We start from the raw sequence: 21,219 nt of genomic DNA on the forward strand, positions 1-21,219 counted from the left end.
AATGGCGGCTGCATCAGTCGCAGGGCCAAGTTGACCTACCCCTGGCAGACAGCTTTCAGGTCAGTGGGGTATGGGCAGAAGATAATCCCCCAGGGTTGGCCCGAAATATTCCTCCTGTCCATGTAGACTTACTTCCAAGTGCCCGGCCAATCCATCTTCGCCAATACCCAATTCCCAGAAAGGCTCTGGAAGGGATCCAAGCACACCTGATTCGTTTGTTATCCCATGGAATTATTCGACCTTGCCAGTCTCCATGGAATACGCCACTATTGCCAGTTCAGAAGCCAGGGACTGAGGACTACCGGCCAGTCCAAGACTTACGAGTGGTCAACAAATCCACTATTTCATTACACCCTGTAGTGCCTAATCCATATGTCCTGCTGGGATTGATACCTTCTGGAGCTACCCATTTCACGACACTTGATTTAAAAGATGCCTTCTTTTGTATTCGGGTGGCCCCCGCCAGTCAACTGCTTTTTGCCTTTCAATGGGAAAACCCAGTAACAGGAAGGAAGCTTCAGTATACATGGACCCGCCTGCCACAGGGGTTCAAGAACTCCCCCACCATTTTTGGTACAGCCCTAGGACAAGACCTTAAGACTTTTAAATCTGAGCCTTCCAGGCGAGTTTTACTCCAGTATGTAGATGACCTCCTGATTGCAGCAGTGACTCAGGAAGTGTGTTTTGAGGCTACCAGAGAATTGCTGGAGTTACTCTTGGATGCAGGCTATAAGGTCTCACGCTCAAAGGCCCAACTTTGTCAGTCAGAAGTGAAGTATCTGGGCTTTTGTATTTCCCAGGGAAGTCGGAGACAGGATGTCAGTAGGAAGCAAGCAGTTGCTGCAATTCCCCAACCCAAGTCCAGAAGGGAAGTTAGGGAATTTCTGGGAGCAGCCGGATTCTGCAGAATTTGGATTCCAAATTTTGCATTGATGGCGAAACCCCTTTACCAGGCCACAAAGGGGGGTGAAAAGGAACCGTTTGAATGGGGACCTACTGCTCAACAATCCTTCATTGCCATAAAGAAAGCCCTACTCCAAGCCCCTGCGTTAGGCCTTCCTGATGTGGAGAAACCTTTCTCATTGTATGTCCATGAGCGACAGGGGTTGCTCTGGGTGTGCTGACCCAGATGATGGGATCCTGGCAGAGGCCTGTTGCATACCTGTCTAAACAGCTAGATGGAGTGGCTAAAGGATGGCCAGCCTGCATGAGGGCCATTGCAGCAACAGCCTTACTGGTCCAGGAAGCTGACAAGCTGACCTTGGGGCAAGAACTGGTTGTTAAAGTCCCCCACGCAGTTCTTACCCTCATGGAGTATAAGGGCAACCACTGGTTTACAAATAACCGCATGGTTAAGTACCAAGCTAGCTTGTGTGAGAATCCACGGATACACCTGGAAACAGTGGCTACATTCAATCCCGCCACTCTTTTGCCAGCATCTGAGGGACCACCGGATCATGACTGTATCCAAACCATGGATGAAGTGTACTCCAGTCGACCAGATCTTAAAGATGTTCCGTGGAGGGACCCAGATGTAATTTATTTCACAGATGGAAGCAGTTATGTGGAGAACTCCAAGCGATTGGCAGGCTATGCTGTGGTGACAGAAGACAAGGTGATAGAAGCAAGAGCCCTGCCCCAAGGAACTTCAGCCCAGAAAGCATAACTTGTGGCCCTCATACGAGCTCTGGAGCTAGCAGCAGGACTGGTAACCAACATTTATACTGATTCCAAGTATGCCTTCACAACTTTACACGCTCATGGAGCTTTGTATAAGGAAAAGGGACTCATAAATGCTGCAGGCCAACCTGTTAAGTATGGACCTGAAATACTTCAGCTGCTAGAGGCTGTGTGGGCCCCTAAGAAGGTAGCTGTTATTCATTGCAGGGGACACCAAAGGGTAGATACTCCAGTGGCCCGAGGGAACCACCATGCTGATCGGGTGGCCAAGGAAGCTGCTCGAGGACCCCCAGCAAGTACTGTGACTCCCCTGTTCCAAATTCGACTGCAAGAATGGACGCCTATGTATACCCAAATGGAAGAGAAATGGGCTCAAGAGGAAGGTGCAGTAAGGAGACCTGATGGCTGGTTACATCTCCCTGATACCAGAGTTCTGGTGCCACGCCACCTAGCTTGGCCTGTAGTGTCTCAAGCTCATGACCTATCACACTTAGGGAAAACAGCACTAGCCCGCCTACTCAGTCGAGTAGTGGTGCTGGAAGGATTGGATAGTCTGGTTGCCACTGCCTCTGCCCGATGTACTCTCTGTGCCCAGAATAATGCTCGTCAGGGACCCCGTATTCCACCAGGAGTTCAGTCTAGAGGACTAACACCCTTTGAGTCTCTAGTTATAGACTTCACAGAAATGCCCAGGAGCGGTAGGCTCCGATACCTCTTGGTCATGGTCTGTACCTTTTCTGGGTGGGTGGAAGCATATCCTACAGTTACTGAGAAAGCCACAGAAGTAGCTCGAGCCCTCCTTAGGGATGTCATCCCCAGGTATGGATTGCCCCTTGTCATAGGTTCAGATAATGGTCCCGCCTTTGTTGAAGCCACACTTCAGGCCCTGTCCCGCGCATTGCGCATTACCTGGAAATTGCATTGTGCCTATCGTCCCCAGAGTTCAGGGCAGGTTGAGCGGGCAAACAGAACCTTGAAAAATAGCCTAGCAAAGATTTGTCAGGAAACCCAACTGAAATGGCCACAGGCACTGCCACTAGCCCTCTTCCGCCTCCGATGCACCCCAACTAAAGGAACAGCCCTCTCTCCCTTTGAAATTGTGTATGGGAAGCCCCCAGCCATTTTGCAGGGAATTAAGGGAGACATAGGGATTTTAGGGTCTGCCCAGGTGCAGGAGCAGGTAGCCCTCTTGGGCAAGATAATTTCTGAGCTTCAGTCTTATGTGAGAGAAATAAACCATGTCCCCTTCCAGGCTCAGGTACATTCCTTCCTGCCAGGGGATAGAGTTTGGGTGAAAGACTGGAGGCTCCAGCCTTTGGGGCCCCGATGGAAAGGACCTTTTACTGTTTTGCTTTCTACCCCTACAGCTGTGAAGGTCGCAGGGATAACTCCATGGGTCCATTGGTCTCGAATTAAGTCTGCTGACCAGACTGAGCCCAGCACGGATCAGACGGAGCCTAGACAGTGGAGAGCAGAAAGTGATCCAGCGGAGCCATTGAAGTTGCGCCTGACCCGAACCAAAGAATCTACTAGCTGAAAAGAAGGGTCAACTGCATACTGCAGGAGCTGCTGAACTTCGGCTTCACACTGAGACTCTTTCTTGCCCAGATTCTGGCTTTCTTGGAATTTGAAAGCTTGATCCTTGTCAGTTGAGGGTCTATCCCAACTGGTATAAGAACTCAATGACTGAGAACATTATATTAGAGTAATCTGTGATTAGCACAGACTGTTGAAATATTATTGCTTAATTAGTTTGCTGTATTTGTTTTAGATTAGGAAGAAAGAAAATGTTAGTAGTTTGGATGCTTTTGTTGTTTTCTACTCCTTGCCTCCTTGTTCCTAAAACCCCAACTCGCTCCAACCTTTGGTTACACTCTGTCCAGGAACTAATTAGCCAGGCAAAGATTACTTCCCCTTGTATTGTGTGTTCCCGATTTTCTCCTTATACTACAGATGTCCCAGCTGTTCCTGTCCCTGTGCAGCACCCAGCTCTTATACCTCCCTACTTTTCGAGTTCAGGTCCTTGGAGCCAGGATTATACTTGGTGGTCCTTTTATAATGCTACTTCCCCCTCTGACTCTTCTCTAAGGCCGGTTTTTACGTCTCCCTATCCAGCTTCTGGAGTGTTTTGTTTAACAAGAGACATCTCAACTGTTCTTCCCATTCCCTGTAACTATACTAATGTTCTTCCAGAGAAGGAGGAACCTGTGTGGGTAGTTTCTCCAGGTACTCCTATGTGCCCTACTACCATACCTGCAGATTATGACCAAGGTGATTATCTGGCTCCTAACTATACTACTGAGAAGACTATAGTGTCCCATCCTATTTTCTACTTTCATAAGTCCCCGGGGTATGAAGGGGTTGCATCATATGAGCGGTCTGTTACAATTGGGGATTGGCACCTATGGTGTACAAAGTCTCCATTTCTTCTTCGTTCCCCCTGGGATAGGGGCTCGCATTATGGGCATCCTAATCTCCATCCTGTGCCTACATTTATTGGGAACTTTCGTCGCCCTCTCCTTGGTCATTACTGGCTCTGTGATAATGTCCTCCACATGATTCTTCCCCCCACATATGATTTTTGTGTATTGGTAACCTTGAATTATTTTCCTAAAGTTATTCCTCTCCTCAAGCCACCATCCCCGCACCGCTGTAAGCGAGAGGCCTTGTCCTTACCTTCCTCCGTTGCCACAGAGGATGAGGCGATTGAATTAGCCCTCCAGTATATTAACTCTACTTATCCTCTGACTAAAAAGAGACTTGTAGCCCTTTCTGCTACGGCCTGGATTCCAATTGGGGGCCCGGTAGCGGGTATTACTGAACTAGGTATGGCTACCCGGAGACTTCAGTCTCTACTCCATGTTTTAGTTCATGAGCTGAATGTGGTAGTCAATGCATTGCAGGATCAAATTAATGAATTAAGTATAGTTTCTCGGTATAACCGTATGGGCCTTGATTATCTCTTTGCAGCCCAGGGTGGCCTCTGCACAGTGCTAAATTCTTCAGAGTGCTGTACCATTGTCATAAATAGGACGCATGTAGTTAGGCATGCCATGGATAAAGTCCTACAGTTGGCCAGCCTTAATGTGGAGGATTACCGAGGAGGATTAGACCTTACCTCCTGGTGGTGGTCATTGACCTCCTGGATACGTCCCTTGTTCATTTCCCTAATAGTCTTAGTTCTAGCAGGGTTGTTGTTTTGTTTCCTGGCCTCATGTGCTTTGGCAGTATGCCGTCGGACCTTAACAAGTAGGGTAATGGTGGTTCATAAGTCTATTCCTAGTTAGGATCACTATAATCCCCAGAGTTTGAGTTGTGAGACTTATCTCTGCATAAGCTGATTTTAGTCTCAAAGGGGGGAATGAGGCAGTGGACAAAGAAATGATATTAAAAGTCTGGTGTTTAAAAAGTTCAATTTTTTACTCTGCAAGTAAAGTGAAGGAATGCCAGATGGTTCAGATTATTTTCAATGTCTAGCTTGGCTAAGCTAAAGGTTAGAAAGGTCAGTGAGAAATGAAACTCTGTCCCTTGTGATTGATGGATTGTTAATGTAAACACATATGTATCCTATTATGAACAAGGTATATTGCAGGCAATTTAAAAGGATTAGGTTGAAATGCTGTTTAGTTAGATTCTAAATAATTCTAGATATAAATGAGTTAGATTTTAGAAGTTCTTAATATGTAGAATATGTTTTATTCTGGTAGTTAATGTGTAGAATGTCTTTCTAAATTCTGTATTACTCTTTGTCTGACTTTCTAAGCAAAACTGTAGTTGAAGAGATCAACATATGGTTTGACTTAGCCATAGTTCTGGCTGATTTGATGTATGGAGCTGATAGGTGAAAAGAGGTCAGGACTAGTCAGCTCTCTTCTCCTTGATTAATTATAGGTAAAATGTAGGAATGGTCCTGGAAGTAATAACAAGCTATGCCATTAAGTAAGACTGGCCCTTGACCCCTTTAATGAATGCCAGAGTTTAGTTAGCAGTTAGTACTAGGAATATGAGAATAATAAATGTAAGAATATCCATTATCCTCTAAGTGAACCCAGGTTAAGCTATAGATGAGAAATCAATCATAATAACATGCAGGAGTTCTGGAGCCCAATTGTCTAGCTTGAGGGGCCCCCAGGTCATAGGTCAGTTTGAGAAATATTAAACCTATGTAACTGATATTTGTATAGAGCTGATTGGTTGAGGCAAGGTAATCAATCTATTCCTTAACCAATTGGAGAGTAAGGGGGCTAGGCTAGGAGGGGGCTTAGAACTGTATATAAGAGGGAGTAGAAGTAGCTTATGTCAGAAGGAACAGACAAAAGAAAGAAGGACAGAAGGAACAGACAGAAGAAGGAGAAGACAGCATAAGAAGAGAAGCAGCTGAGACAGAAGCCACAAAGACACAGAGAGCTGAGAAAGAGAAGAAGAGACTTAATGCTGATGTTCTACTTTGTTTGCTGGCAAATAAAGAAGATTTCTCTCTCATTTTGATGTGTGCTGTTTGACTCCTGAAGTACCACAAATTCATGCATCCATTCCTGCAACACAAGTACCTTCTTAGCAACTCCCGCACTAAATGTACTGGTTTACGTAGATGCTGGGAGGAAGACATACACCAACCTATGTCTGATAAGCAGTGGGAACAGCTTTGGAAGTCCCTCTTCCAGTGCTCTAACTCTTCTGATACTATAACTTCTATGTATTTCTTCATACATAGATCTCTTTGGACGCCATATAAGTTGCATGTTATCAATTCCTCAAACTCTAGTATATGCTGGTCTTGCCAGTCTCAAGTGGGTACTATAAAGCATCTTACCTTTGATTGTGTGTGCCTTCATAAGTATTGGCTGGAAATCTGGTCACAGCTGGTAGACATTTTTCACCTTCCTGGCTCACTCACTTAACAATTTGTGATTCTCAGGGATCAGTATTACAAGAGTCTGCTGACTCCTAGTGAAGGGGCTCTTGTTAGCACCCTGGTTTCTTTAGCATTGAAGGTAATCTTCTCCCATTGGAAGTCTTTACATCAGGCTACCTACCAGGAATGGTGGAACTTAGTGCTCCAAATTTACAAATTCGAATCACACCTTGCAAAGAAATCTTCTCATTTTGCTTCATATAGGGAAAAATGGCTACCACTTGTCTCTTATTTTGATACAGTACAAAGATAAGTACTAAATTTGATGTATTTTTTTATACTTTGATTTGTATCCTCCAGCCCCCCCCCCCCCCCCCCCCCTTTCCCTCTTCTTTTCCTCTTTCCTCCCTCTCTCTTGTTTTCACTTAATTTGATTCTGGATGTAGATTGCTGCTTCTTACATGTGAGCTCCGGTATTGCCTTACTTTGTAAAATGTTACTTGTTATGTTGTGAGCTCTTGATTGTATTTGTATCAAAAATCAATAAAAGAAATTAAGCTATCAAAAGAAAATTCCGCTCTTTCTGGATTTGAGCCACAGCACTGTAGCCAAGGAAGGAAGGAAGTTGGAATTTGGAACACTCTGGTGTGCACATATAAGATTTGTCTCTGATGCACTGGCACTGTGTACTGAGAGGTCGCCACATGCATGTGCCAGTAGGTCAGGTGACATCTGATGCTTGTGCCTGTGTCAGAGCTGAGGTCTGCGCATCAGTCCAGGACCAGAGAGGATTAATAGTAACATAGTAAATGACGGTCTATCTAGTCTGCCCAGTAGTCACACTCATTATCAATTCATGATCAAATCAATGAGTGTGATATTATGTACTCAATTATGGTCTTTCTTTGGCATTTCTGGGACCAAAGACGTCTGTTCTGCCCTATCCTTATGTTCCAACTGCTGGAGTTGCTGCCGAAGCCCACTCTGGTCAATTCATCTTCTCATTTGTGGGACACACACTGTAAAAGTCTGTCCAGCACTGTCCTCATGTTCCAGCCACTGAAGTCGCTGTCTAAGCCATTTCCAGCCCATCCTAAATCAGATTGCCATATATGAGACACAGACCATACAAGTCTGCCCGATATCGGCCCTAGTTCATCACAGCCAGAGTCGCCATCTAAGCGTTGCTCGAAACATCCACAAACATGCAGCCATTTAGGTTTTTTTGTAACTTCTGTTTTCTAATTAGAGATCGTCTGTGTTCATCCCACACCTTTTTGAATTCCGTCATCATTTGTTTCTCTACCACCTCCTTAATGGAAAATTTTTCATGTTTGTGCTGTTAAAGCGAGAAGGAGGATGAGACAGCACTCAAAGAACTTGGTACTCAGTAGATGAGAGGCTGGCGCAGGTGCAGCTTACACTTCCATGGGAACTCCGCAGGAATTGTTTCCATCCCCATAGGATCTCTGCAGGAACTGCTTCCATCCCCGTGGAATCCCCGCAGACCCCATTCCCATGCAAGTCTCTACTTCTGATTGGTTTGGGGAGAGTTTGTTGGATGTCTGATTGGTGGGGAAGAAAAGGCTGGCTTTCTGGAAGTGTGTGGCTGATTGGTAATAGAGACAAGTGAGGGAATAGTGAGCATGCAAAGAGAGAGTATATGTTGAAAGTGCTAGAGAAAAAGGATGGTGAATGTAGGGATGAGTCAGAGGTGTAGCCACAGAGGGCCTGGGAGAACCCGGGCCCATTCACTTTCACCTGAGGCCCACCCAGCAGTAGCACACTTTTGGTGTAACTGGAAGGGTTTTCCAAGCTCCACCAGCTGAAAACATTGGCAGCCACCTAAATTGTGAACCTCTGTCAAACTACTATAATCAGTGCTTCAAGTTGCTAATAACAGCACACCACACATCCTCAGTTTTTATGTATACAAAAATTGCAGGTGCCAGCATCAGTGGTGATAACTGTTGCGGTTTTCGATGATGGTTCACAAATTCAGCGGCCTGCTGAGGTCTTCAGCTATCAGGGCTTGGGGATCCCCACCATACAAGTAATTTAATTTTAAAGTGTTTGGGGGGGGGGGGCAGGTAGATTAAATGTGTGTCAGCACAATCTACCTGTTGGTCCACCCAAAAATTGACTTCTAGCTACACCACTGGGATGAGTGGTCTGTTACCATAGGGTTTCTGGTTTTTGTGGATTTTAAATTGACAGTTAATGGAGCCAGAGAGAAGCTCTGAGCTACTTCCAACACTGACTTCTTTACACTGCTGCCATTTTTGGCAACAACCACAAGTATTGACAAAAGCAAAAAAAAAAAAGACATTTTACCTGCAGCTCAGAGCTTTCATTGTGCTGCACAGATTGACAAAAGTAACCCCCCCCCCCAAAAAAAAAAACTCTGGTTATGGTTTATAGGTATAGTACTCCTGCCAGGAATTCTGCCCAAAATGCTAAAAAAAATTCTGCATCTTTGAGAAAATAACATTTTTTTTGTTTTATAGTTTAATTTATTGAGACTCGAAATCAGTGATCATATTTTGATATTTTGACAAGCAGAAGTGCAAGAGTTTGTGGAATTTTCAAATGTAAGTGTAGAATTGTATTGTTTTGCTCAGATTTCCCCCAGGAATAATATTTTATGAGGGCAATATAGGTGCCTATGTACCTTTTATAAAATAGGCACCCAGAACTGGCCCCAGTAGTGCATAAATCTTCACACACAAATTTGCACCTGCTCTAGAGATGGTGTGAATGTGCACATGTACTCTGTCTGTGTGTATATTCATATTTAATAAAATACTTGTATAACACTGCTTTACCCTCATTCTACCCAAACAGTTTGGGTGGAATGAGGGTAAAGCTATGTTATACAATATGCAGACAGGTCCATGTCAACTTGGATACTTAGGGGGGAGTTAAGAATATGGGCTACTGTTAAGACAAGTCGTACTATCTTAGCCCAGGATCTCACTGCATATAATTATAAAGATTATAAATCTGTTTAAATAAATTTAAATAAATAAAATTGGACCTCCGCTAAAATAGCAACCTTGTGGTAAAACAGCCCATCTGAATGATATCCTATGTTGATATCTTCATGTCCTTTCCTACTTTGTTTTTTTACGTGGTTTTATAAGAGCATTTTCCACTTGTAAAACATGCTTTTACATTCAGGAAATGCTTTATAAACTTCCCCCACTCTGCACAAAAACAGAGAAGTCACAAAAAAAGCCTATAAAACACAAAATAATGAAAGAAAAGCAGATTTCCACAAAACGTACTGAGATGCATTTTTGATATGACATCCAAATGGTGATGATAAACGTTTATCAGAAAACATGCAACAAACCAAGTCCATAATGAAAGAGGTAAATCAATGTTTTCCAATATTCAAAACTACACTAAAAAAAAAGTTTAATAAAAAGATGTACTGCAACCGTCATTGACATTTTGAGATAAAGTCTCCACCAGTCAGAAACACCTACACAAAATGTGCAGTGGCACTACTGGTTCCTGCACCGAGAAAACATCCACAGCAATGGCACGATGTTCCCTTCATGTGCAAAATGTGCATATAAACCTCTGTGTGTTGAACGTTCCTTAGTGTCTGCCATGCCTGCTGGTGAGCCCCCTTGATAACCACCCTAAACACATTCAGGGGCAAATACTGACAGCTCAGGATGCTCCTTGAGGAGCAGTGGCATCTACAATGAAGACAATGGATCAAAACATTTGCAATTAGTTTCAAGTGTTATTTTTATTACAAATACAGTGTTTACAGTTATAAGCATAACCTCCACTTTTCTAAAGTATATGTTGATTTCTTGATATGCAATGCTGATGACAGCTGTGGTTTAAACACTACTAGGTAAGCCCTGGGAAAGGGAGACTAGAACAAGGAGGGGGATGTTGAGATGGGGGAGAGAAGTGTCCAAAGGGCCCTCAGTGTCCACAGAGCAACTCTTCCTTAATGTCAAGTAAGCAAACAGAGGGTTGCCTAGTGGAAGGGGATATAATATGGCCTGCATCACAAGAAGCCACAGTGGGACTCAAACCTGCCACCCCCCCCCCCCCCCCGAATCCCAGGCCACACTCCAAACCATTTTGCCATGCCTCCACTAGCTGGAAAAAAGATGACAGGAAATGTGTTGTAGCCTGCCAGTTGAATTTAGGTTGCCCACTCCAGTGCTACCAGGTTCCACTGGGGGAGGGGGGCAGGGTGGAAGCACATATGACTGCATTCTTCCTTTCCAGTCCCTTCTCCCAGCTCTTGGCTGTAGGGCATCTTTGAGTCGGTTCTTTCTTGAGTTGAGGCATTAGACCAGATATTCCCCTGACGGGTCCTGGGGGCACCCTGGCCCCTTGGGTGGTGAGGGATGACCAAGGAATCTGTCTTAGAGAGATGTGCAAGCAATCCTTGGACATCTCACCATCTGAGGGGCTGAGGTGCCCCCAGGACCTGGGAGGGGAATATCTATCCTAATGTCTCATTTCATGAAAAGACCCATTCATGGATGCCCTACAGTCAGAGCATAGCCAATGTCCCTCTAAGGAGTTGGGGGGAGGGTGGCCAGCTGAACTGACCAATGCCATTCTCCCCTTATATAGCTACAGTAACCTGGACATGAGGAGACAAAGCAGTGCAGATAAACAGCATTGTGGGTCACAGTAAAGGGCTGACTGCCCTCCTACATCACCTTTGCACTCTGTAGCCATCTGTCCCCTGGGGGGTTCACAACCTGTGCATAATCCTATACCAATGCTGCCCACTGATATCAGGCCCCCAGTCCAGCTCCATGCTGGAACCTGGAACCAATTTCTATCAGAGGTGTCCCTTGACAAAGATGATAGAAAGATAATTACACTGCCACCCCCAGAAAGGGGATAGTAGTTACAGATGTTGGCCACATTTGGCCCATTTCAAAGCATTGTGCCTAACAGCTTGCATCAGGAGCCCAGTCCCATATACCCTCTTTTTCTGGCAGACCCACACCCATTTGGCAGACTGCATACAGCTAATCAAAGTAAAGATGTGTTTGCACTGACCACCATTCTGATACCAACCAGATGGTTTGCCTAGGCTGGAATCGGAGTTGCGCTTTTTGGTATTACAACAGATCAGGTTAATTCATGGAGGTGATATTTCTGAACTGCTTATACACTCTGAACAAAGATTTATACTTCAATGGGGTACCATGGATCTGAGAGGGTTAAACAAAGGTTGAGTGGTCTGAATTGTCATAAAGGGTAGGGAAATCCTTAAATATATTTACAGGGAGTACTCAGTTCTGTTGGTTAGTTAAATTACGTCATTTGGTATAATTGAACTAACGTAGCCAATGGCTCAAATATGTATTCGCTGGCATCTTACGGCAGTTAGGCAGGAGCCTGGTAAACGAGAATTGGCGTGCCAGCCAACAGTGCTCTCCATTGCATTGTTTGATATGAGTATAAAGCTTGATCTTTAAGGTATGAATGATGAGAAAGACGGAAAAGGTTTTATACATATATTTTATGATAATGGTAGTGAATAGAATGTATTCTAATATGAGAAATTGGTGATGCATTGTAGAATCTCCTGATGACACATTTAGCAAAACATGAGCCCATGTAAAGATTCTATGAAAATTGGGAATATCAGCTTGAGACAACGATCATCTGATATGAGTACCAATGGACAGCTGGTAGAGAATATGTTCAGTGATTACCAACTGGTGATGTATTTACATCTTGAAGTACTGTAAAGATCTGAAACAGGTAGACTGGGATAGACCTTGGAAACATGCTATCCTGAACTTAAGCTTACTTTCAAAGTCTTAAGAAGAAACAAGTGACATTTGTAAAGCATTTGGATTGATGAAAACACCAGTATAAAGTTAAACATTTACCAAAAGTTTATTTTGCATCAAGAAGAGTGAATTGGTGTACTAGATACTGGTGTATATGAACAATTGGCAGTCAAGCTTTATATACTACATACGAGACTTTGTAATTAAGCAGAATATTTTGGAAATTAGTGGTAGAAAATGTTTTTAATTAGATTGCAAATAAAGTACTGTTGTTGCAATTATCTATTGTGTATAAAGGGAGTCTCTATAGTGAATTTTGGTTTAAACATTTTCATGTCCACCTGCCACTTAGACCATTTTTTGGATGTTTTTTTTTTCTTTTGATCGTGAGCCCCACTGACTATCAAAGCATCATCACCAAACAATACCAGGAAAAATGGATCCAGACAAAATATGGACAATTTTTATTAGGAATGAAAATATAAAAGCTCAAGGTATTTTAATCTGAGTTTTATGGCTTAATTCCTAATAAAAATTATGCATATGCTTGACTGAGTCCACTTTTCATGGTATCTTTTCACCTTCTGTGGACTTTATTACCTCCTTAGTAAAAAAAAAAAACCCCAAAACAAAACTGTATTCATCTTGTGAGGTATTATATGAATCAAACCTTAGTGTGTTAGTAAGTCATAGAGCACTTCAGTGTTTAGTCAAGGCATACAAAATATTATTTACCGTTATAAAGCATTCCTTTTAAATATTTTTGCTTTGCTTGTCTTTTAAGTGAAAAAGATTGTATTATTTCCTTAATCCATAAAACCACATAGTTACACTAACCTTCACCAGGGACAACAGTCTTTCTTAAGATACCTCAAGTTTCCAGAGAACCAAAAAAAGCCCTTAAGATTTGTTTTCCATTTATTAGTAAACTAATGAGCGGTTTGCATAGTTCTACAGAAATGGAATTTACAGTATCATAGAGTAGTAAGCAAGAAAAAGAAGAGTGTGTTACAGAAACTGGTGGTCCTCCCACCCAGGCCCCCAAAAGCCAGTGAAGCAGAGAGCTAGGGGAAAATTTGGAGAAATATAGTTACGATAAGAATGCCTCTTTAAATAAAAATATCTTCAGGTCAGTTTTAAATTTCTGCAAGGAACATTCTAATCTTAAGGTAGAGGGGAGAGCGTTCCATAATGTAGGTCCAGTAACACTGAAAATATGTGTCCATGTAATGTCTAGACAAATGGTTTCATGTCCAATAAGTATGTTCTTTGATGTATACCAAATAATGTCAGAGGTCTGATACTACTGGTGTTTTGGCTTCTCACTTTGTCTTGGAGGCTTGCATAGTTAACATAAAAACAAAGAACTTGTTGAAAGAAAAAGACTTTCAGGCTCATTTTTGAAAGAGAAGGATGCCCATCTTTCGACACAAATCGGAAGATGGGCGTCCTCACAGTGTTGTCTAAATTGGTATAATCGAAAGCCGATTTTGGTCATCCCCAACTGCTTTCCATCGCAGAGACAACCAAAGTTCAAGGGGGCGTATCGGAGGCAGGACTTGGGCATGCCTAACACATGGACGTCCTCGACCCATAATGGGAAAAAAAGGGTGTCCCTGACGAGCACTTGGACGACTTTACCTGGTCCTGTTTTTCTTACGACCAAGGCACAAAAAGGTGCCTGAACTGGCCAGATGACCACCGGAGAGAATCGGGAATCACCTCCCCTTACTCCCCCAGTGGTCATTAATTCCCTCCGACCCTCAAAAAATATCTTTCAAAATATTTTTTGCCAGCCTCAGATGTCATACTCAGGTCCGTGACAGCAGTATGCAGGTCCCTGGAGCAGTTTTAGTGGGTGTAGTGCAATTCAGGCAGGTGGACCCAGCCCATCCCCCTCCCTACCTGTTATGTTTATGGGCTGTGCACACAAGGGAGCTATGTTCCTGGGACCAATTTATGAAGTCCACTGCAGTGCCCCCTAGGGTGCCCGGTTGGTGTCATGGCATGTCAGGGGGCCAGTGCACTACAAATGCTGGCTCCTCCCATGACCAAAGGGCTTGCATTTGGTCGTTTCTGAGATGGGCGTCCTTGGTTTCCATTATCGCCGAAAATCAGAAACGACCAAGTCTAGGGACGACCATCTCTAGGGACGATCTAAATTTCAAGATTTGGGTGTCCCCGACCATATTATCGAAATGAAAGATGGACGTCCATCTTTTTTGATAATACGGGTTTCCCTGCCCCCTCCATCGGGACGTTTTGCGAGGATGTCCTCAATAAAACTTGGGCATCCCTTTCGATTATGCCCCTCCACGTAACTTTGCAAGTCTAAGTGCTTTGAAAATACATCTCCATGTGGACTACCCAGTCTGCTCACCCACACCCACTGATCAGCTGCACAATCTCTTCCTCTTTCTTAAAGATCATTTTTGTTTGCTTGTCCCATTTCGCCTTGAATTCATAAACTGTCTTTGTCTTTACTACCTGCACTGGTGGCTGTTCCGTGTATCCATCACCTTTTCCATAATGAAATATTCCTTAGGTTCCTCCCGAGTCTATTTCCTTTCATCTCCATCCTTTGACCCACTCATTCTAGAGCCTCATTTCTGTTGAAGGAAGCCTTCACCCTATGCATTTATACCTTGGGGGTGTTTAAATGTATCTGTTATATATTATTTTTTCCGCTTCTCTTCCTTGGTATACATGTTTGGATCTTTAAGTCTGTCCCATGTACTTTGTGACATTTTGGTAACCGCCGAATTATACACAATACTCTGAATGAGATCTGATCAGGAGTACACCTTGGTAATGGCCAGATGACAGTAGGGATGTGCAGGCAAAAACATTTTGTTTTGTGTAGTTTCCTCTGTCATTTGCAGGCTTTTTCATTTTGTTTTTATACATTTTTTTAGGGCACAACTGAACAAGAGCAACACTGAAGCAACAGGAAACAAGCCCAGAGGCAGGAGAGAAATGCTTAAACCTGCAGTGAACTGGTTTCTGTTGGATCCGTCAGGAAACAGGAACACAGATTACCAGAAGTACAAGGTACAGCTAGGTATGGGCTGGTTATAGTACATTCTCAAGAAGCAGAATAGCTCTCCTTGGAAGGTGGCCACCTTCCAAACCTGAAGGGCACAATTTCCAGGCTGACTGGTGCATAGTCTCTTAACACTGGAAAAAATATGGAAAATTAAGGGCACTGGAAGGAAACCTGCCATCTTGGGGGAGGAGGGAGGGGGTTTCCCGTTTTTTTTTGGGGTTAGACTCAAATTTAGTTGAGTTCTTTTATCAGCTTTTTTATATAGGTGATTCATTCTGTCACAGAGTCCCTAGTAGGTGACTATTACTAGACTAGAACTAGGATTACTCAAGGTAAGTTTTATTGTCATTGTACCTCTAAGAAGTGCTTACAGCACAAAAGGATTACTGAAAGCAAAGAGCTATTTAGGAAACAGAAACAGAGTACCAGAAATACAAGTCACAGCAGGGGCTGGCTATAGCAGAATCTCAAGAGTAGGATGTCACTTCCTGGAAGGCAGCTGCCTTCCAACCTGAAGGTCAAGACTGACTGGTGCCTAGTAGCTGTTAGCACTGGGAAAATAGCTGAAATGTAACAGGTTTCAGGTGGCACACATGCATAGGATTCTCCTGACTTCTCATCACAGAGGCATTTGATTGTTTAGTTTTGACAACACTCAACATATAACTATAGGTTTGCTATTCACACCCAGAAGTCTGACAGTAGAATTCTGTTCAACTTTACTTGTATGTTTCATCAGAAAAATGGTAAAGTTTTCTTGTAAATTAGTAGCACCACTCTTCATTTCCAGTTAGTATCTTCCATGGAAATAATTATAGTGGATTAAAATGGCTACCACACTACTTTATGCAGGTAGCATTCTGTTTAAAGATATATGGCCCAATATTCAAAGCTGCTTTCCAGATATATAAGTAGTGCTCACAGGGACCATATCCAGATTTACAGTCCACATAATGCTACTGAAAATCTTTATACTACTACCCCTACTAATCATTTCTATAGTGCTACTACTACTACTTATTTCTATAGCGCTACTAGATGTACGCAGCGCTGTACACTTGAACATGAAGAGACAGTCCCTGCTCAACAGAGCTTACAATCTAATTAGAACAAACAGGACAAACAAGAGATATGGGAATATTAGTGAGGATGATAAAATAAGGGTTCTGAACAAGAGTTAGGAGTTAAAAGCAGCATCATAAAGGTGAGCTTTTAGCTTAGATTTGAAGATGGCCAGAGATGGAGCTTGACGTACCGGCTCGGGAAGTCTATTCCAGGCATAAGGTGCAGCAAGATAAGAAGGAACGGAGTCTGGAGTTAGCAGTGGAGGAGAAGGATGCAGATAAGAGAGATTTACCCAGTGAACGGAGTTCCCGGGGAGGAATGTAGGGAGAGATGAGAGTGGAGAGGTACTGAGGAGCTGCAGAGTGAATGCACTTATAGGTCAATAAGAGGAGTTTGAACTGTATGCGGAAACGGATAGGAAGCCAGTGAAGTGACTTGAGGAGAGGGCTAATATGAGCATAACGACACTGGCGGAATATTAATCGTGGAGCAGAATTTTGAACAGATTGAAGAGGAGAGAGATGGCTAAGTGGGAGACCTGTGAGAAGCAAGTTGCAATAGCCTAAGCGAGAGGTGATAAGAGTGTGGATGAGGGTTCTGGTAGTGTGCTCAGAAAGGAAAGGGCGAACTTTGCTGATATTATAGAGAAAGAAACGACAGGTTTTAGCAGTCTGTTGAATATATGCAGAGATGGAGAGGGAGGAGTCGAAGATGACCCCAAGGTTACGAGCTGATGAAACAGGAAGGATGGGAGTCTTATCCACAGAAATAGAGAATGGGGGAGGAGGAGAGGTTGGTTTAGGGGGAAAGATGAGAAGCTCAGTCTTGGTCATTGTTTAGTTTCAGATGACGCTGAGACATCCAGGCAGCAATGTCAGACAGGCAGGCTGATACTTTGGCCTGGATTTCGGCTGAGATTTCTGGTGTGGAGAGGTAGATCTGGGAGTCATCAGTGTAAAGATGATACTGAAAACCATGGGATGAGATCAGAGTACCAAGGGAAGAAGTATAGATGGAGAAAAGAAGAGGTCCCAGGACAGATCCCTGAGGTACACCAACTGGCAGTGGGATAGAAGTAGAAGAGGATCCACTAGAGTATACACTAAAGGTACGCTGGGAGAGATAAGAAGAAAACCAGGAAAGAACAGAGCCCTGAAATCCAAGTGAGGACAGCGTATCAAGACTTACTAGACTTACGTAGTGCTGTACACATTATATGCAGGTACTTTCTCTGTCCCTAGAGAGCTCACAAACTAAATTTTTTGTACCTGGGGCAATGGAGGGTTACGTGACTTGCACAAAGTCACAAGGAGCATTGAACCCAGCACTAACCATTAGACTACTCCTCCACTCAGACTACCCTGTGCTATCAGGGTGATCTGGGGGCAGATCTGGGAGTTACCTGGAGACCAGTGCCAGCATCTATATAACCAGCAAAAAAGCTGTCCTAAGTTATCCAGGTAATAGCACTGGATACCACCATTACCCAGGTAACTTCTGGCACTGTCCGTTGTACCTGGCTATTCAGCATTGGTGAATACCAGGATATAGGCTCTAAACGTCCTAATATAACTTGACTGTGGCGACCAGAGTTTAAAACAAACACCAAGCACTGCGGCTGAATATTGGGCCGATATTTTCTCTTCCATTTCATTCTGGATTCTTAAGAAAAGGTAACAAGTCTAATTATTAGTTGTAAAGGCTGTGGAAGGAAAGAAGCAATGCAATCCAGTTATGTAAAACATATATGTTAGTTGGACTTACAAATAAACTGTTTTTATGATGTTTTATATCTTTTGTTGTTTCCAGGAAAATACATATATATTGATTGCTATGCAAATTATAATAAGTTAACTTGGATGTTGTTTTTTATCTTACAGGATGAAGCTGCATAAGTTGTTTTACAAATGGCACAGACAACAGAAGGTGTTCTTCCTAGGATTACTCACCGTGTTGCTGTTCTCTGTACTGAAACTTTTCAATGTTGAAAGACTTGTGTTCATTCACAGGGATATTTATTTGGTCGAACCTGAGCTGAGCACCTCTGACTATGTTAGAAACAAGTTTAGCTCTTATACAAATGAATCAAAAATGAGAATTAACTGTTCTCAAATATATGCAAAAGAACCAGTTGAGACTGGTAAGAGTTTAGCATTAAGAAGAAGGAACATCATTGATTTAGAAGATGAAGATGTTGAAGCAATGACCAGGAATTGTAAGGTGTATCGTCGAATTAGAGGATACCACCTAAAACCAGTGACATTGGAGGAGAAGAACTTTCCATTAGCTTATTCCTTGGTCATACACAAAAGTGCTGTGAGTGTTGAAAGGTTGATTCGTGCAATCTACAGCCCTGCAAATGTGTATTGCATCCACTATGACCAGAAGTCATCAGCTGCTTTCAAAGCTGCCATAGAGAGCTTAGTCAAATGCTTCAACAATGTTTTTATCGCTTCTAAATTGGAGGCTGTGACATACGCACATATTTCTAGGCTCCAAGCTGACCTCAATTGTTTGTCTGACCTACTGAATTCATTAGTTCAATGGAAATATGCCATTAATTTATGTGGTCAAGACTTACCTTTGAAATCAAATTTTGAACTGGTATCTGAGTTAAAGAAATTGAATGGAGAAAATATGTTAGAAACAGGTAGGCCAAGTAGCGTCAAAAAGGAACGATATATGTACCAGTACACAATCAAGAGCATGCTTGAAGTTTTTATACCAATGCCTGTAAGAACTGCAGTTTCCAAAGAACCACCGCCTCATGATATTGAAATGTTTGTTGGCAGTGCCTATTTTGTCTTAAGTCAAGCATTTATCCAGTATGTTTTTGAGAGTCCTCTTGCTAAAAAATTTTTAGCTTGGTCTGTTGACACATTTTCTCCTGATGAGCACTTCTGGGCAACCCTTGTTCGTCTGCCAGGAATCCCAGGTGAAATCCCCAGGGCAGCACCTGATGTTACAGACCTTCAAAGTAAAACCCGTCTTGTAAAGTGGATTTACATGGAAGAGTACCTGTATCCTCCTTGTACTGGCACCCACCTTCGCAGTGTTTGTATCTATGGTGCTGCAGAACTAAGATGGCTTCTAAAAAGTGGACACTGGTTTGCCAATAAATTTGACGCTCAAATAGATCCTGTTATAATTAAATGTTTAACAGAAGTCATTGATGAACAGCAGTGGCAGTGGTTTAAGTTGTCTTCTGAAGAGGTTTTTATACGTAGAACCATCAGAGAATCTTGAATGTAAATGTAACCATTGTGCAATTTATTTGTCTAACGAGCTGTGTGGGTAACTTAGATCTATAAGTCTCAACCCAGTGCAAAGGACCCACCCAGCTAGTTGGATTTCATGTATGAGATAGATTTGCATCCACTGCCTCTATTATATGCAAATCTATCTCATTCATATTCATTACAGAGAGCCTTAACTTAGATAATGCCATTGCAAGTTTTATAGCTTTCAGAATCATTATGAAACTCGCACGGATCGTGAAGACTACCATGCCTTGCCTTGTTTTTAGAAATGGTAAAGGACTGACTTCAAGAGCAAGATGAGATCATTTAAAAGTGACTAAGATAGTTTCACTTTTTCTGTCTTTGGTTTGAATGTGGATAAAAAGACTGACTCTGTTGCTCAGGATACAGTATTCTGTGGTTCAGGGGATCTGGTTCACCCAGGCCCAGAGAGGGAAGATAAATGGCTGCTGCTGCACAGCAGGACAGAAGCTGTGCTCAAGCAAGGTGTTCCTCTAACCCTGCGACCAGCAAGGGGTTCCTAGGTAGCTGAGGAAGACATCGGAGGTGGGAGAATATGTTATTGGGGGGGAGGAGGCAGATGTTTTACAGAAATGAAATGTGCGAAAAATGTATGGCAAATTTGTTAACTACCTTTGAAGGATTCAAGGAAATGCTAAAAGTTTAAGAAAGCCAAAGGCAATATAAAAATATACAACTTACTAGAAACTCAGGGCACAAAGATTTTTATTTTTTTTTTTTGGTCAAGGATGACTTTGTGCTTTAAGAATGAGGAAGTGTCCTGTTGTTTTAGTTTGACAGGGCCAGCAGAAGATGACCAGTCTTATCTGGGCTTTATTTTTGCATCAACTGATCTTACAATTTATTAGGCTTCTGTTTTACAAAAGTGGAGCAGGAGTGCAATCTCTAATGCCCAGGAGTAAATTTCTGAGAAGACAGATATCACCCAAATGTCTGTCCCCAGTTAGTTGGTCATTTACCTTTATGCAGAATTTAGGCCATAAACTTTTCCAGATTTATGAATATTATTTCCCAGTGGTCGAGACACCTTTGTACGTTGAAAATAGAGAGTTACACGGGGACAGAAATCTTACCCATCCCCGCCCGTCCCTGCTAGAATGTTACCCGTCCCCACCCATCCCCGTAAGAATTTAATGGTACATAAAAGAAAATTCCGTTCAGCTCCCTCAGTCTCTCTCTGGATTTGAGCCACAGCACTGTAGACAAGGAAGGAATGGAAGTTGAACCTTGGAACACTCTGGTGTGCACATGTAAGATTTGTCTCTGATTTACTGGCACTGTGTGCTCAGAGGTCACCACATGCACGCGCCAGTAGGTCAGGTGACATCTGATGCTCATGCCTGTGTCAGAGCTGAGGTCTAGGCATCAGCCCAGGAGCAAAGAGGATTAATTGTAACATAGTAAGTGACAGCAAATAAAGACCTGAACGGTCCATCCAGTCTGCCCAATAGTCACACTCATTATCAATTCATGATTAAATCAATGAGTGTGATATTA

General features: G+C 42.9%; 1 protein-coding gene across 5 annotated transcripts in view; it reads left to right on the forward strand.

Moving 5' to 3' along the window:
* Window positions 1-20,828, forward strand: part of GCNT4 (glucosaminyl (N-acetyl) transferase 4) — a 102,983-nt gene extending 82,155 nt beyond the window's left edge. For 4 of the 5 annotated variants that reach the window (XM_030193272.1, XM_030193273.1, XM_030193274.1 and 1 more), the window contains 2 exons: window positions 15,246-15,391; window positions 18,322-20,828. In XM_030193272.1, the coding sequence (XP_030049132.1) occupies window positions 18,323-19,687 (1,365 nt within the window). In that variant the 5' untranslated portion in view covers window positions 15,246-15,391; window position 18,322 and the 3' untranslated portion in view covers window positions 19,688-20,828. Of the gene's footprint in view, window positions 1-12,173; window positions 12,299-15,245; window positions 15,392-18,321 lie in introns of those variants that run through there. The other variant, XM_030193276.1, reaches the window with a different exon arrangement.
* Window positions 20,829-21,219: the final 391 nt, after the last annotated feature.

This window comes from Microcaecilia unicolor, chromosome 2 (genome assembly GCF_901765095.1).
Source record: "Microcaecilia unicolor chromosome 2, aMicUni1.1, whole genome shotgun sequence".
NCBI classification, from domain to species: Eukaryota; Metazoa; Chordata; class Amphibia; order Gymnophiona; family Siphonopidae; genus Microcaecilia; species Microcaecilia unicolor.